Source organism: Simochromis diagramma, unplaced genomic scaffold, assembly GCF_900408965.1.
Source record: "Simochromis diagramma unplaced genomic scaffold, fSimDia1.1 OVJJ01000699.1, whole genome shotgun sequence".
In the NCBI taxonomy this organism is placed as follows: Eukaryota; Metazoa; Chordata; class Actinopteri; order Cichliformes; family Cichlidae; genus Simochromis; species Simochromis diagramma.
In genome coordinates this window covers 473423-489464 of record NW_024387495.1, presented here as the reverse complement: position 1 = coordinate 489464, position 16042 = coordinate 473423, and the positions used below count along the sequence as shown (strand labels likewise).

The window sequence follows — 16042 nt, the reverse complement described above, 5'->3', positions numbered from 1 at the left end:
ACTACTGGCATCAGGTGAGCTTCTATGAGGCTGCTGATGATTAAAAAAAAGATTTCTTGTATTTTAATGTTCATGTTAAACCTGCTGAGAACGTTCAGAGTTCTCCGCACACTGACCAGCTGTGGGGAACCTCCCAGAGGAACCTTCTGTCAGCATCCACGACCGTCGCCAGGCCTTTGGCAGGCAACAGCCCCATCACACGACGCCCGCTGGGGTCGCGACCAGAAAACTCCATACCCAGCATGCACTGCTTTAAAGCCTGGTCCCCTTTACAACAAATAACAAATGGAAAAGGTTTGTCATGTGACTGTGAATGTTCAACAACAGCATCACACACTACGACCCAGCAGAGTGTGGCATTACTTGGTGTGTACAGACACACTACCTGGGATGGCGTCAGGCGGCAGCTTGCCAGTAGCCAGCATGATGTCTCTGAAGTTGAGCGAGCTGTAGTAGACGTGGCACAGCTGCACAGCAGGGCTGCTGCTCACAAAGTGGCGAAGCGGGGACGCGATCCAGCGCAGAGACGACAGGTCACCGCGTGTCAGCACGTTGACGTAAGCGGCCTCGGTCGGCGCTTCATTTACATCTGAAACAGCAAGCAGACAAGCCTCAGTGAGCGCGGGAACCAAGAGGGAACCAAGAGGGAACCAAGAGGGAACGAGGCAGTACTGTCTAACTCACTGCTGGGTTCAAACACCTGCAGCAGGGGCGCCTTACAGAGCTTTGTGAGAGAGCACAGCTCTACAATTAAAAGTCATTCTGACGACTGTTTGTTCCATGTAAAATTACAGTTTTGCAGATTTTACGGGTTCATTTTTGTAAAAGTGCAGCTGAATCTCAACTCTCAGAGTGTTGCAGCGTCTTGAAACAGAACTGTAAGAATGACGTGTAAATAACAACGTCATTATTATTCTTTATGTTTGTGATGTCATTCATAGGAAGTGCGTCCTCCACACGTTTAGAGCGCAGGCCGAGACATGTAAAGTGACCTGGACCAAACATGAGTGGATCCTGACACATGACCATCTGCAGCTCATTCGCCTCCTTAAATACACGTATGAGTGCGAGTCGAACCATGAGTGATGAGCTGGTGTCTGAAGGTGCCCCAGCGTCCGTCCCTGAACACGTTCATGACCAGATCCTTCTGCAGTACTGACTGGATGGACTGGTGGTCCTGCTGGAGGTCTGGTGCTGCTGAAGACTCGTTTAGATTGGACACAAACACACAGCTGGTGGCAAAGCGAGAGAAGAAACACAAACAGGCATAAAGACACGTTTGTCCTGCTGTAACACATGAATAATACAACAGTGAACCCAAAGTGTTGAACCAGGGCAGACTGAGCGTGACAGACTTTAGCTGGCCTGAAAGCAGAGAACGAGTGCTCAGAGGTTTGAGCCTCTGAGGCCTGTGGGAAAAACTGATCCTTATCATTTGACTTTACACAGAAATATAAGCAACAGAAAGGATCCACTATGTTTCCACTGTACAATGAAGTGTTAACGTCTGAGGAAGCCTCACTGATTACACTCGTGCTGAGTCTATTAGAAACCTGTGCTCTGGCACATTAGTGATCATCAGTAAGACCCAGCAGTGCTAACATGCACTCTAAATCCTGACTGAAAGTCCTGGTGTGATCCTTTCTACATAAAAGCTGCAGTGTGAGAACAACGAGTTGTTAACGATGTCGTACCGTATCCGGTTGCCACCAGGCTCTTGCCGTAAACAGTTGACCATTCCCACAATCCCACACTCTGCCTGAGAAGCAGTCAGCCACACTGGATGGTCTGAGGACTCTGACATCAATTCCTGCTGCAGAGCAGAGTCCCCACAGTTAGACTTTTAAACAGCTCAGATCTCTCTCATATATACTTTATGATAACACAGAGAAAACAGCCAATCAGACGAGCCCGATGAGCGAGCTGTGAGTGTTCGGGGACAACGACAGACAGAGAGACGAAAGTGGGACTGACCTTGAGCGTTTCCACCCACTGATAGTCTTTGCTGTCCACAGGCAGGAAAACCGGCTGTTTACTCACAGACTGACGGCGACACAGAAAGAGGGCGGAGCCGTAGAAAGACTTCCTGACAGCCACCAGGTTAAGAGAAGCCTCTGAGAGCACTTCCTGCCACTCAGCCTTCCAACAAGATCAGAATAATCAAAACTCAGCTGACAGCACGTCACAGCAGGGTGGAAAAATGTTCTGTTTAAACACACCTGTGTGAGGAGTCCCTGCTGGCTGCTGCTCTGAGCAGTGCTGGACAGGAAGGCCACAGCCTCCCCCACAGTCTCCCCCTTCAGCAGCGTGTGGAGGAGAACAAACCCACTTTCTTTGGCTCCAGATGCCAGATTTGCTACCAGCAGCCTGGGCTCTGTCCTCACTGGACCCCATGCATGGTTACACAGCACCAGGTCCGCCCCCACAGCAACGTCTCCAGCAGCTGGGCCGGTCAGAGGATTCCACTGAGCCGCAGCGACACCAAGCTCCTCCAGGGGAGCTTGGTGGGGGGCCAGAAGCTCCAGACTGGCCGCAGTCGCAGTGTAGTCCACACGGAGCATGGGCTGGATGTTGAGCAGGGGCACAACGCAAGAGAAGAGCTGGCCGTCGTCTGAGAGAGCCTGCAGGAGTCAGAGACGTGAAAATGATGAGTGTGTGGAAATAATCCAGCTAAATCCAGCTGTTTGAGAGTCTTACCTCCAACACTTTGATCCTGCCAGGTGTGCTGTTTTCCACCGTGATGTCGAGGCAATGTCTCAGGGCGTCGTCGACCAGCAGACCCTGGAGCAGGTCGTCTTTAAGTAGGCACAGCCGCTCCTTCTGCACCACCTGATCCAGCTCAGAGTGGAGGTTCCCATTGAACTCGAGGCCACAGAGCAGGGTTAGCAGCCGCAGCAGGCTGGGCTCAGAAGGCTCACCGCTGGGAGGAGGTGCATCAGAGCCCCCCTGTAACCCCGGGATGGAGAGCTTGACACCATGAGGGGCCAGCTTCTGCTGCAGTGTGTGGATCAAAGCTGGACAAGGAGGACAGGAGAGAAGACTGACTTTAGCACAATGTTTGGTTTGATGTTCGTCACCTCCTCACAAGGAGATCAAAACAAGTCTAACAGGTAACAGCTCTTATATACATACAGGGAGAAAGATGCGAACAACCAGACAACCCCATCATATCCGTCTCCTCACACAGTTTGGATCAGATCACACGTGCAAACATTATTTTGATCCAGTTATCACTCATATGTTTACTGCATGTGAGTGATGGAGAGATTCTCTGCACCTTTGCAAAGCCTCAGCTGCTCTGCCAGCTTCCCATTGGCTGTAAGGCAGTCCGTCTCCACATCAGGAACAAACAGGAACTCCTCCAGTGTGGGCGGGCTCTGCAGCTGCTGCCGGCGAGGGGCTACTGTGGCGTGCAGGCCACAGATCTGGACTCCACCAGCAGTGATGTTGTCAAGGTAACGGCTTACGTGGACATCAACCGCTGCAGGAATCAAACAGAGTCAAACATCGAGCTGAAGGGGACCAAACGCTGAGAGCGAACAGCAGCCGGTGTTTTACACATAAAACAGTCACATCATGTTGACATGACAGCCACAAACCGCTAAAGTAACGATCAGGAGGATCACTGCTGCTGATCTGAAGCGAGAGAGGCAAACACACCTTGCTTTCCTTCAGCGTGCTCGCTGACTTTTTCCAGGTGTGCAGCAGGATGGACGCACACGGAGCGGATTCTGGTCGGCAAACGCAAACCTCCACCCGGCAGCCCCAAGACGATCATCTGCAACATGGTGTCCAGAAACGTCACCCAGTTTCCTGTCCATTCCAGCTTCCCACGGTCTCCTAGAAACAGCCAATCAGATTATTAGAAAAACAGTCCTACCAACATTTATCTGAGTGTAACTAGAATCATGTCCTTTTATGTCCCAGCAGGACAATAAGCCACAGCTCCAGCGTACCTGCTGTGTTTGACTCCAAGATGCCCTGAAAGGTTTTTCCATAGTCGTAACCTCGCAGTCTGAGCTCCTTGTAGATCTCGTGTGCGTTAAGCTTCATCGAGGCGTTGCTCCTGTCGGCAGCTTCCCGGCTGATCTCACCGTTGAATGAATCGAGTGCCGAATCCTCCAGGATGCTCACCTTACCTGAAAACCAGCGATTCTGAATATTCACGAGTTCATACTGAAAGTCAAAAGTCTGCAGACGAGTTTTACTCTGTCGCTGGAACAACTAACAGACCTCTGAGGTTTTGCTGCTCTGGTCACAGAGCTTCACCTCAGCCTGATGGATGCAGCTCGGTGTCATGTGACCTGAGCTACAGCCGGCCTGTGCTGAACCAATCAGCAGCCGAGCGACACGGGAAACCCGTTTAAACAACGCTGCACTAAATAATAAACAATATGTTTGTGGATATAATGTTGTGTGATTTTCAGCTACAAATGTAAATGATGTGTAAACTTTGGGATCTTCATCAGCAGCTCAACCTGTGTGCTGATGCAAAGACGTACCGCTGACAGTCAGGATCCCGTTCTCCGAAACCTCGAACCTGCTGGTGGCGGGCATGAGACGCACCTCCAACTGGACCGCACCTGTGACAAACAGTCAACAGCTTCATCCACTGTAACAATAACAATAATAATGCACTTATCAAAATCAGGGTTTTTCACAATAAAAGTCACAAAAACCAATTAAATGTAAAAGATGTTGCTGTTGATTATTTTAGTAATGAAGTCGTCCGTCAGTGACGCCATCGAGTCATCGAGGAAACAAAATACTTTTGTCTTATTGATGAAGAAAAATAATTATTCAGAAGAAAATCAGACTGAGCTGCTGTGCGAGCAGCGTCTAACCCTCATGTGACACAGACATCTGTAAAATGATCTCAAAGGTCAAATTCAACTAGAATAACATCGATATGCAACCGAAACAAAGATGTACGTCCGTCTCCTTGAAGGTTTCTGAATTTAATACAAGGTGGAAGCAAGGAAGGAAGCAAGGAAGGAAGGAAGGAAGGAAGATTTTCAAACATTAATGCCAATATTTGATATTATTTCACTTTCAAGCTGAAAAATGTTACAAAAGCCTCGTTTGACGTGGTTTAACACGTCGGTGCGCCGCAGAGCGCTGGCGTGTTAAATGAAGCATGGCAGCCAATAACGAGCGTCGAGGATTTTCATCATCCAATCACGCAGTGAGTTCAGGGATTTAAACGTGTGAAATCGTCAGTGTGGCGTAACTAAGACGCTCGGCAGGTCTTACAAAGCTGTAACAATCTCACCGCCTCCACATCTCTTACTGGTTAAAGTGGGACTGACAGGATAGGCACTGGGCCAATCACATGACCTCACCTGCTCGACGAGGTCATGTGATCGTGGTTCAAGCCGTTAACAAGCCACGCCTCCCATACTTACTGGCGTTTGACAGGATGGTGGCCCTGTGGATGGTCACATCCTCAAAGGTTACGGGCGTCGTTTCCATGACAACCCCTAGACTCCTCACCAAGGTGCGCCAGGCCAGCACCAGGTAACCAGTCGCCGGGTAGAGGACACGCCCATCGATGCTGTGTCCAATGAGATAGTGGTCTGCAGACTCTGGGCTGACGTCTGTTACATCAATGACACGACGTTAAACCAAATCAGAAAAACGTTTTCACTGCGACGGAAATGCTGCGAGCGCACTTCTTACCAATGTTATACACCGCCGCAGAACCAGAGCCTCCCGAGCCCGACAGGAAGTGTTCCGCTTTAGGGATATCCCACGTCTGGGCATGGTCCCACTGCAGCAAGGGCGAGATCATTGGAGTACCAACCGGCACAGGGTAGGTCACAGCGGGGCACAGGGCGTTGGCGTCCACGTTGATGCTAAAGGCAGAGAGTGGTGTGAGTGAGCAGCTGTCACAGTCAAACAGCCAATGAGGGAGGCTCTCCTCACCCGTTCATGAAGATCCTCCCGACGTTCGAGAGGAAAAACTCGAGGTTGTTGGTGTGACCTCTCTTCATCAGGGGGACGACTGAACACGTGGGCTTCAGGCTGCGCTTCAGGATGGCCTGTGTGAAGAAGTCAACACTTCAGTCACAGCAGCGAGTGAAACGCTTTACAGCCCTGGTTTCCAACGGTAACGCCACCGAGCCACAGGCTAGTGTCCCTGTAAAGTACATCACCCAGTAACATCTGGACAGGTGTGTGTGGAAAAAAAGCTTTGATAAATGGGTGTTTCTGAGCTTCAGACAGCGACGGCTGCTGAACGCTGTGTGTGGAGGCTGACACACACAGACACACACAGGAACACACAGGAAGCAGCCCCACATGTGTGGACAGCACTGGTAGCAAACCTGCAGCAGAGCATGCGGAGCTATTTCCAGCACCACGGCGTTTTCGGGCACCAGGCTCAGGCCCTCCTGGAACAGCACGGGGCTCACGAGGTTGTTGACGTGGTATTCAGCCGAGCTGTGCAGAGCCAAAGCAGAGTCCCACTCAGACTGAGGGATGCTGGTGCTCACCCAGCGCGCCGAACGCTTCTTTGGCTCTTTGATCACCTGCAATGACAGGATGGCAGCTCATTAATATTCAGCACAGCAGTCTGCACCAGGTTTCCTGTGACAGTGTTGGCACCTGGCACGCTGATGTGTGAGCCCTGCTTCTACTGACAGGACCGAGCATGGATGGGACGTGCGGCGCTACGTACCTTCTTCAGAGCTGCGAGCAGGGCTGGAGCGATGGAGGCCATGTAGTAGGAGTGAAACGCCACCCCGGCACTGCGCACTTCCTTTGCAAACACTCCTTGTTGTTTGAGCTCGGACACAAAGGCACTGACTGCTTCCTAAAAATCAAACGTGGCACATGTTCAAACATCTGGGACCACAGCTGTACAGCAGGACACAGCTTCCATAGTTTAAAACACACTGAGCTGTCACTCATCTGGAATGATGGAACAATGAGTTCACTGTGTTTGGCTATAAATAAGTGAGAGCGTCACGGCGATCACGTGTGTCATATGATACATGAAGCTCAGGTAAAACAGAGACATGCTGTATGTAAGCACCTTGATTTGGTGCCATAACTCAAACTGAACCAACCAGCAGAAAAAGAAATTCAAGCTGCTAGAAGAACCAGGAAAGTGACCTGAGGGCCGGAGATGGTGACCGTGTCCTCAGCGTTGTGGCAGGCTGGAACCACCCCCTGAGGACACTGAGCGATGCACTCCTCCCAGGTCAGCCCTGCAACACACAGGAAGCACAAAGCTCAAACATGGCGTCCGACCCTGCAGAATCAGAGCCCTGAACACAACATTGAGTCCCATCTGTTAAAAGAAGACGCGCTCTCACCCACTGCAGCCATGCCTCCTGGAGGAAGGCTGGCCTCCTTGATGCAGCGGCCTCTCCAGTACGCAGCCAGGAGGGCCTCGCTGTGACTCAGGGAGCGGTCAGCATAGCCACAGGCCAGCTCTCCCACCGAGTGCCCCACGATGCCGTCGGGCTGCAGACCCAGCTTGGTGAGCAGATCGATCTGAGCGATCTGTAAGGAGAAAAGACACCACGATTGCTCTGGCAGTCTGAGTCATCGTCCACCTGTGAACTCAGCAGCCATAGAAGGCCACTGCATGTTTATGCTCCTCCTCCTCGTGCCCACAGATCGCTGCAGGCTCTTTCTGGTGCTCTCCGGTCTAATGTGGCTCGACTGTGCAATGCATTCACAAGATTTTCACGAAGCTTGACCTCTGACCCCTGATGTTGAGGTCGGGGTCACTGAGATCCAAACTCCTCTGACATTTTCAGTAGATAGATCTAAGGTATCGATTTGAAGCTCCTCTCAACCTTTTCCAGCTGAGAGGTAAAAAACACCCAATAACTCTTCCTCACTGCGAGCTCAAACTAAACACTCGTTTCCACAGAGTGAGACGTTTCCACGCAGGTGTTAGTTAAAGCAGGGGCACAGTGACTGGTCAGGTCATAAATAAATGTTTGTGCTGACGTCTTCTATAAACTCTGAGTGGTACACATGGATCTGTGCTCGACTCGAAGCTTTGAAAACAAATGAGTGTTGAAATGCTTCCCTTTTCTCTCTGTGAGGCAGCATCGCTGCATCGCTGTACCTGTACTGCAGCCAGGCCAACGAAGGCGTGAACAGTGTCTTCGAACGTGTCCTCCTGAGCCTCCATGAGCAGACGAGACACCACCAGCCCCGTCCCCTTCAGCGCCGCATCGGACCGCAGAATGGAGTCTCTGAAGTCTGGCAGCTGCATGAGACTGCGGCCCATCCCGGCCCACTGCGTCCCCATACCTGCATTACAGACAGCGTGTAGCAACACGTTGGTATATGAGGTGTGTGCGTGCAGCTCTGCATCGCAGCTGTGTTCAAACCCTTTTAAATAAACTGGAAACAAACTTTCATGTTGCCCAGCTGATGGTTGCTTAGTAACAGCGTGCTCTCAGCGACTCAACGTCACTCCTGTTACGTTCTCGTTCCTCCATCGATCTCATCGTTCACCCCAAATCTGTCCAAACATCTTTGTATCATGTGAAGCGTCTCATACTTCTGACTGCGTGCAGCGACTCACCTGAACAAACGTACCACAGAGGCCTGGCAGCGCCCGGCACCTGCTGCACTTCCACGACGTCGCTCTGAGAGCCAATCAGAGCGAAGCCTCTGTAGGGCATGCTGGCGGCGGGCGCTCCTGACACTTCGTTCAGCAGAGACAGGAAGGCGTCGTCCGCAGCGTGTTCCTTCCCCTTCTGCAGGACGGAGCTCACCGCCGTCTCTGTGCGCCCGCAGGCCTGAAGCATTCTGGGAAACTTCCCGGGTGAAGCCGAGGCGGCCGTTTTCTCAGCCGGACGAAGGATGACGTGAACGTTGGAACCTCCGAATCCAAAAGAGTTGATCCCTACGATGCCTCCTCGGACGGGAACGGGCCGATCGACGACGCGAACCCGACCGTCGGTGAGGGCGGGGATGTCAGGGTTAGGATGGAGGAAGTGCAGGTTGGGGGCCCAGACTCCTCGCTCCAGAGAGAGCAGCACCTGCACGTCGCATCAAACACATGAGCAGCGGTTTAATATGCAAAAAGCAAATAATGACTCATGATTCCAGTTTAACCCTTTAAGACCGACCATAGAACCAAGTCCGCCAGAGCTTTAATTTTTTTTTACATGCTGTGGAGCCATTTTTGGGAGCATTTCAAGTTGCTATACATCAATACAACTGTTATAGCCCAAATTTTAATAATATGTCTGCATTAAGTCCATAGTAACTACATTAATTGCAAAAAAGTGCAATAAACTACAAAAAAATTGAAAATCATTTTTGGTTTTAAAATATATTTCTACTTGGAGAAATTTAAGAGGTTCATCCCTCAAATCTTTAAATACTAAAAAGTTGCAAAAAATAGTTTACAACAACAGGAAATTTATTTTGAGTGTCTTCATAGTTTTATTTTTGAGATACAGCAATTTTTATATACTGCAGGAAAAACGAAAAACAATCCTATGATGCAAATTTGCAAAGAAAACAGCATGTGCATCAAAATAAACTATTTCCAGCTGTGCAATTCGAGTTCTAATTATCCCAGAAACTATTCAGAAAAGCATCAAGTCAAACATAACCTTTAAAAACACCAGTATATGCTCTTAAGGCCTACAAGTAAAAAACTACATTTTCCGCGAAAATTACGTCACTTCCAATTTCGGGCAGGAAATGGTGTACATGCGATCGTTCGCGCTGACGTCTGTTTCAATGTGGGAAGTGTTACGAACAGCTGATCAGATCGGCAAAGCGTGTTTCTGGAATAATATGTTTTTGTTCTTGCAAGGGCTTTTTATGCAATTTTTGCAAAGCTATATGTGGAAGGAAACCGTGACTTAGGACAAGCTGATGGCATCAGATGTAAGTACAACTCCTCTGGTTTCATATGCAAAAAAAATTATTGCGCTAGCTTATGCGGTTGCAGTGCTAACGGGATTTAAAAATAGTTACGCAAAAAAGAGTGTGCCCGCTCCGACCGGCTTTAAAGGGTTAACACAGAGCTCATCATAAAAGAGGCCACAGCTCCAGATTTCTACTAAGCAGCACTTCAGAATATTTGGAAGCATTTTTATCTCCCTGAGACGCCACTAAAGGAAGAGTGGAGGAGGTGTGTTTGAATGGGTGTGGCTCCACCCGGCGATGGCTGCATACAGGACACAGTGTGTTCGTGATCTGTGTGTACTGTCTGTCAGCTGATTGGATGTTTCCATCGTCACATGGTCTCAGTGAGAACATTAGAAGACTGTGGTTTCAAACCTTTGCCAGGGCAGCCAGCCCAGAGGCCGGCTCTGGATGACCCATGTTGGACTTTGTGGAGCCAATCAGCAGAGGCTCTCGCTTTGACTCGCAGAAAACGCTGACGATGCCATTCACTTCCTGCGGGTCGCCGACCTGCGTGGACAGAGCAGAGGTTAAATACGGTGGATCTGGTTAGTAAGAGCGCCTCTCTGTGCCGACACACCTGACGGCTGCACTGACCTTTGTCCCGGTGCCGTGGGCTTCGATGTACTCCACCTGCTCTGGAGACACGCTGGCCTCCTGGTAGAGTGAACGAACCAGCCTCTGCTGCATCTCACCAGACGGAAACGTCACCCCTGCGTGAGCACATCACACAAAAGCGGTAAACGAAACCATTTCTCCGATCGGCCGTGACTTCCAGTGCTCCCCTGGACCTCCTTACCTTGCTCTTTGTATCCGTCTGTGTTGTTGCCTGCGTTGATCACTGTGGCATACACTCTTCTAGCCGCCGGTCGTTTAGTCAGCAGCACTGCCACCGCTGCTTCCGAGCGGCAGTATCCATTTCCTGACAACACAAACGTGACGCTTTAACCCTGCTGCACGCTCGTGTGCATGTCACACATTGAAGACAGTTAAAGCTGAGACACAAAACGTTCTACGTCATTGAGTTAGTCAAGAAATGTCAAAGTAAATGTAACACAGAAAGATTAAATGTGCCGGCAGCCGGTGGAGGAGCGGCTCCTCCCCATCGCTCCCAAACAGAAACTCTGTGATGTCATGTGTAGACCAGGTGATGTTTTACCTGAAGCATCAAATGACTTGCAGGTCCCCTCTGGACTGAGCATGCCCAGCTTCATGAACTGCACTGAAGTGTTCGGCTTGAGAAGCAGGTTCACTCCCCCAACTAAAGCAGCGTCACAGTGGCCCTGCCGGATGGCGTGGAAGGCGTTTTCTAGAGCCAGCAGGCTGGAGGAGCACGCCGTGTCTATGGCAGTGCTGGGGCCTGGAGAACAAAGGCAGCAGGGTTAGAGCCGGGCGCCACATACGGAGCCGCCCATCTGATCGTCCGAGCTGTGGTACGGTGAGGAAACCACAGGTCTACGGTACAGAGCGAGCAACAGAGTAAAAACACACAAAATATATTAGCAATAATTCAGTGGATGAATAAAATCAGAGCCCAGATCGTTCATTCAAAGCAGTCCAGCTGCTGCAGCGTGCGTGCTCTCTGCACGTTTACGTCCTGCCTGTCGACACAAACACTACTGCACGTCACTGATCTGCAGACTCCTTTGCTACTCTAAGATCAAAGGTGATCCTGAGCTGCAGCAGAGCATCCACTTAAACCTGAGTGTGTGTCTCACACTGGATCACACTGACAGCGCTGCAAACACACACGCGCTGAGCAGCGCTGCGTGCACGTACCGCTGAAGTCGAAGAAGTAGGACAGTCTATTGGCCAACATGCCGCGCTGGCAGCCCGTCATGCTGTAGCCCAGGAGCTCCTCTGGATCTCTGCTGAATGCTTCGCCCGCCTCGGAGCCGCTCACACCGATGTACACGCCTGTTTTGCTGCCGCGCAGCGTGGCTGGATTCAGTCCTGCAGCACAACATTTCATTTTCACTCACATATCGTCTTTCCCCCAACTGCAAACTAAACCTCAGCTCACCACTCGTTTGCTCTCACCTCCATCTACAATAGCCTCGTAGGCGATCTCCAGCATGAGGCGCAGCTGCGGGTCCATGCTGTTGGCCTGTTTGGGATGGACTCCAAAGAAGGCTGCGTCGAAGTGGCTGATGTCTTTGAGTTTCCCGTTCCTCTTTGGAAGACCGTACAGACCTGCAAACAGCACAATGTTACAGCAGCAGGACCCCACACATGGTCCACAGCCACTGATCTCACTGAGCACCAAACACGATGCTGTGAGACCAGACTGAGCCAAAGAGGGGAGGAAAATCCTCACGAGGACGTTTCTCTTTTCCAGCACAGAGAGCGACAGAGGACATCTGAGTGCTTATTACTGCCCGTGTGCAGCTCACAGGAAGCAGGCAAAAGCACACAGCAGGTTTATGATCACACCAGTTAGGAATCACCAGTAAAACTTGGATAACAAAAAATGAAACCATGAAGTCCATCCATATGATGATGATTAAAAAAACTTTACTTTTTAACAGGAAGTGGAATAAACTGAAGTGACACTGGCAGTGATCAGATGAATCAACTAAAGTAAATAAACCAAGCTGGTGGGAAAAGGCGGTTGGTTAAATCTGCTCCATCCTCTGTTCCTGATGACTCACATTCATTATTTTACCTTCAAATATGTCAAAGCAGCTAAACTCAGCTCAGCCTGCAGAGGCACCAACACTGCTGCACAGTGCAGGAGGTATAAAATATTAGTCTTTGAAGAGAAACTCAGCTCAGTAAATATGTTACATAGAAACTGAAGGGAGGCTTTTACCTGGTGTCCATCGCCGGTTGTCCTCTGTTACCATATCCACACCATTGATGAGGTTTTCCCAGAATTCCTCCAGGTTGCTGGACTCAGGCAGGCGGCCCGATATTCCAGCTATGACGATCTCATCCATGTTTATTTACTGCAGACACAGAGGGCCAATCAGTGACAAGCATTCTGCAGTTTAACAACAATGAATGTGGTCGGTGCTGGGGCCAGACTCACTATTCATGTAACCATGGCAACAACCATCCCAACAATACAGCACTCCACGCTGCACCGGACAGTGACCTAGAAAAAAACAGGTCTGTGTGTGTGTTGCTGTGTCAGTGTGTGTGTGTGTACTCTCTGATCACACTGATGTTTGCAACTTTGTGGACACAATAAAAACACTGCTGCGTGTGACTGCGACCTGCAGAGCTGCAGCTACGCTGTGTCTCCAAAACCATCCTAGGTCCTGAGTAAAGCTGTGCCAGCATCACATGCAGCTCTGACATGCACACTGTGAGGTTGCACCAACAAAGACCAACAATCACACTCATGCCACTGTTTTGCTTGTGTGGCATTACAAATGTGAAGACAGCGCGACTACGTTACACAACACGACACAGTCTGAAGGGATTTGGACTCCAGGATGTCCCGCCCTGGGATTACATCTAGCCCGGCTCCTTCAGTGCACCATCTTGACCCAGATTACACCCCACTGTGAGCGTATGCAGACAATTTGCTAAATACGAGTTAGCTGCTAAACTGCAAAGTCACTGTGTGCGCACAGCTCGGCGTGACCATTTCTATTCAGGGCACATCCTCCTCGTCTTCCCCCGTTCTCCCTCACTCTGCTCCTTTGTGTCAGGGCTTCGCTCTGCAGCAGCCACAACAGGACCTGACTTGTCAGCATCTTCACAGGAAGAGTGTGAAACAGTGAACAACAATGACACATTCTCAGCTCCTTCCATGACTCCACACTGTAACTATGTGTGGATCCACGGGCGCTGCGTGAACAGGAAAAACATGTTCCTGGATTTCATCTCCACATTAGTTTGTTGCTTCAACACTGCTGTCATTAAAAAGTTTCACGTTGCACTGCAGAGGGCTCGGCCACTGACTCAATGCTTTCTGAAATAGTGCCAGGAATGAGTTTGGTTTCTTTTGTCAACATATTCTTTAATCTCACTGTCCTACACATGCCTGTTAGCTTAGCTGGTCATTTTAAACAGCTTTGAACGTGAAGCTGATGAAGTGCTGTGAACGATGCTGACTGTAGTTTAAAGCGATCTGACAGATGAGTGAGTCTAAAAAGAATCAATGAGCCCTGAAGCACGGTGGTGACCACAGGGCTGCAGTAACAACAGTGCTGCTGTTCACTGGACCCAAGCACCAGCGTGGCCACCATACTGATCAGGGCCCAGGCCTCCAACACGTGTATGTCCACGGACTCTCGAGTTCTCCCAGAGTAACTGATGGCAGTGGGCTGTCACAGATGCTGATGAGCTACGTCCCTCATCCTCAGTGCTGCTCGGTCCTGGGATCATGTATGCCAGCTCCATGCTGTCACACAGCTGAGCTTGGGGATTATTTTAACAAACCATTAACATTTTGGCTGCTAACTATTTTTATTCTCCTGTAACTTTACTATATAAAGAGCTAAATCCTCTAAAGTTTCAGGGGTAATGCGTCATAATAAGAAGCGTTTGTGAACTAAAAATTAGCAATGTGGGACACTGTTTGTCCGTGATTTACACAGGGGGAACAAATCGTGGCAGGATCAGCCTGATATGATTTGTATCCCACTATAACTTCGTTGTATGAAGAGCTAACATCTCAAGAATGTCAGGAGTAGTTAGTCATTATAACAAGTGTTTGTAAACTAAAAATTGTCGGGGATGCCGAGTTTGGACGCCGGTCGGGACCACAATAAGCAGCGAGCAGCAGCCGCGGGCGAGCTTACCTGTCTGAGCCGAACCGACGGATGTTCCGGTAAAACGTGAGGCTGAGCCGCTCAGCACGCTCGGTCATGTGTCGAGTCTTCAGCCGCCGTGGGTGTGAGAGCCTCCGTTAGCCTCCGCGCTTCATTCACGCTTTTTTCTCTGATGAACTTAAATGTGTCACACTCTGCCTGCCCACGCCACATGGGCTGACAACCGCTTGGCTCAGCAGTCCAATGAGAGGAGAGGCAGGGCTCTGCGATCCAGCCAGTGATGGAGCAACTGTGTGGATGCGCGCAGAAAAAAGAGCCGGGGTTACTAACGGTCAACCGGCAGCGGCGCGACGAGAGCAGCCGGCAGATGGGACGTGATAAACTCTAGTCATCCTCCTACGACGGTCACGGAGGGAGGTGGGGAGTACTGATAGCGTGCACGGGGCGAGGGAGCGCCTGTGTCCGCGGGACGTGCACGCGCAGAGCTGCTCAACGTTACACCGCAGCTGATGATGCGAAGGTGCAGCCGGCAACTTCTGGATGACAGGCGAAGCTGGCCAATCACGGAGCGAGGATGTGAGGCTTCGTCCAATCGCTGCAGACCTGCAGCCACTGTTGAGATAGGGTGATTAAAGGGCGGGACCCAACTGTGACGTAGCCAGGAGAGCTCGCGTGACTTGTCAGGGTTACTGGAGTTCACAGTTCAGAGTAGCATGATGGTGTAAGGAGCTGCTGACCTCCAGCTCCACCTGTGGTCAGTACTCATCAGCTCCATCCAGCTCATCGGGACTTTGGCTCCTCAGCTGAGGTGAAGTGTCCTATAATGGACCACAACAATCACACTCATGTACACAAAGCACACAGCTCACCAAAGCAGCCACACCATGACCTGTGTCTCCCACCTGGAGCCTCAGAAGCCAGAGCAGGTCTCACACTGGAGCGGGTGCTTCGGTCCCTGCTGATCCGGTCTGCTTGCCAAATATCCTCAGGCAAGATTTACTCACACATCCATCGGAGTGTGTGAATGTGTGTCAGTGTGTGTCAATGTGTGTGAATGTGAGAAAAAACAGAAGAAAGTGCTTGTGTGAGTGTGTGACTGCTATATAAAAATAGGTGCATTTATGACAGTATGTTTGCACTGAAGCACCGCAGCAATTTCCTAATGTTGTAAACCTGCTCAACATTTGGCAATAAAAACCCTTTCTGATTCTGATTCTGATTCAGCACGATGTTTGTCTGTAGATGGATGATAGCTCAGGTACAGCTCGTGTTGTCTGAAATAACTTCATGTCATACCCCACAGTAAAGCCTGTCTGTGGATCCTCAGGGCTGCATGACAAAGTGCCCTTGGGCAAAACGCTCAAGCTGAATCTGCATCCATGTGAGTGCTGCAGGCAGTGAGCGTGATACAAAGCACTCATAGT

At 50.3% G+C, this 16042-nt stretch overlaps 1 protein-coding gene across 5 annotated transcripts in view; it reads right to left on the bottom strand.

Annotated features, from left to right (window-relative positions):
* fasn (fatty acid synthase) overlaps positions 1-16042 on the bottom strand; it is a 30208-nt gene that overhangs the window by 9656 nt on the left and 4510 nt on the right. The window contains exons 1-27 of one of the 5 annotated variants that reach the window (XM_040018630.1): positions 12707-13958; positions 11935-12087; positions 11674-11847; positions 11054-11254; positions 10694-10816; positions 10492-10607; positions 10270-10404; positions 8552-9011; positions 8087-8274; positions 7320-7509; positions 7117-7211; positions 6680-6814; positions 6327-6530; positions 5926-6041; positions 5680-5855; positions 5406-5597; positions 4503-4583; positions 3957-4139; positions 3661-3840; positions 3278-3481; positions 2698-3014; positions 2220-2621; positions 1975-2139; positions 1695-1813; positions 1078-1232; positions 386-589; positions 117-267 (exon numbers count right to left, since the gene is read on the bottom strand). In XM_040018630.1, coding sequence (XP_039874564.1) covers positions 117-267; positions 386-589; positions 1078-1232; positions 1695-1813; positions 1975-2139; positions 2220-2621; positions 2698-3014; positions 3278-3481; positions 3661-3840; positions 3957-4139; positions 4503-4583; positions 5406-5597; positions 5680-5855; positions 5926-6041; positions 6327-6530; positions 6680-6814; positions 7117-7211; positions 7320-7509; positions 8087-8274; positions 8552-9011; positions 10270-10404; positions 10492-10607; positions 10694-10816; positions 11054-11254; positions 11674-11847; positions 11935-12087; positions 12707-12833 — 4946 coding nt within the window. In that variant the 5' untranslated portion in view covers positions 12834-13958. Of the gene's footprint in view, positions 1-116; positions 268-385; positions 590-1077; positions 1233-1694; positions 1814-1974; positions 2140-2219; positions 2622-2697; positions 3015-3277; positions 3482-3660; positions 3841-3956; positions 4140-4502; positions 4584-5405; positions 5598-5679; positions 5856-5925; positions 6042-6326; positions 6531-6679; positions 6815-7116; positions 7212-7319; positions 7510-8086; positions 8275-8551; positions 9012-10269; positions 10405-10491; positions 10608-10693; positions 10817-11053; positions 11255-11673; positions 11848-11934; positions 12150-12706; positions 13959-16042 lie in introns of those variants that run through there. The other 4 variants (XM_040018631.1, XM_040018629.1, XM_040018628.1 and 1 more) reach the window with 4 other exon arrangements.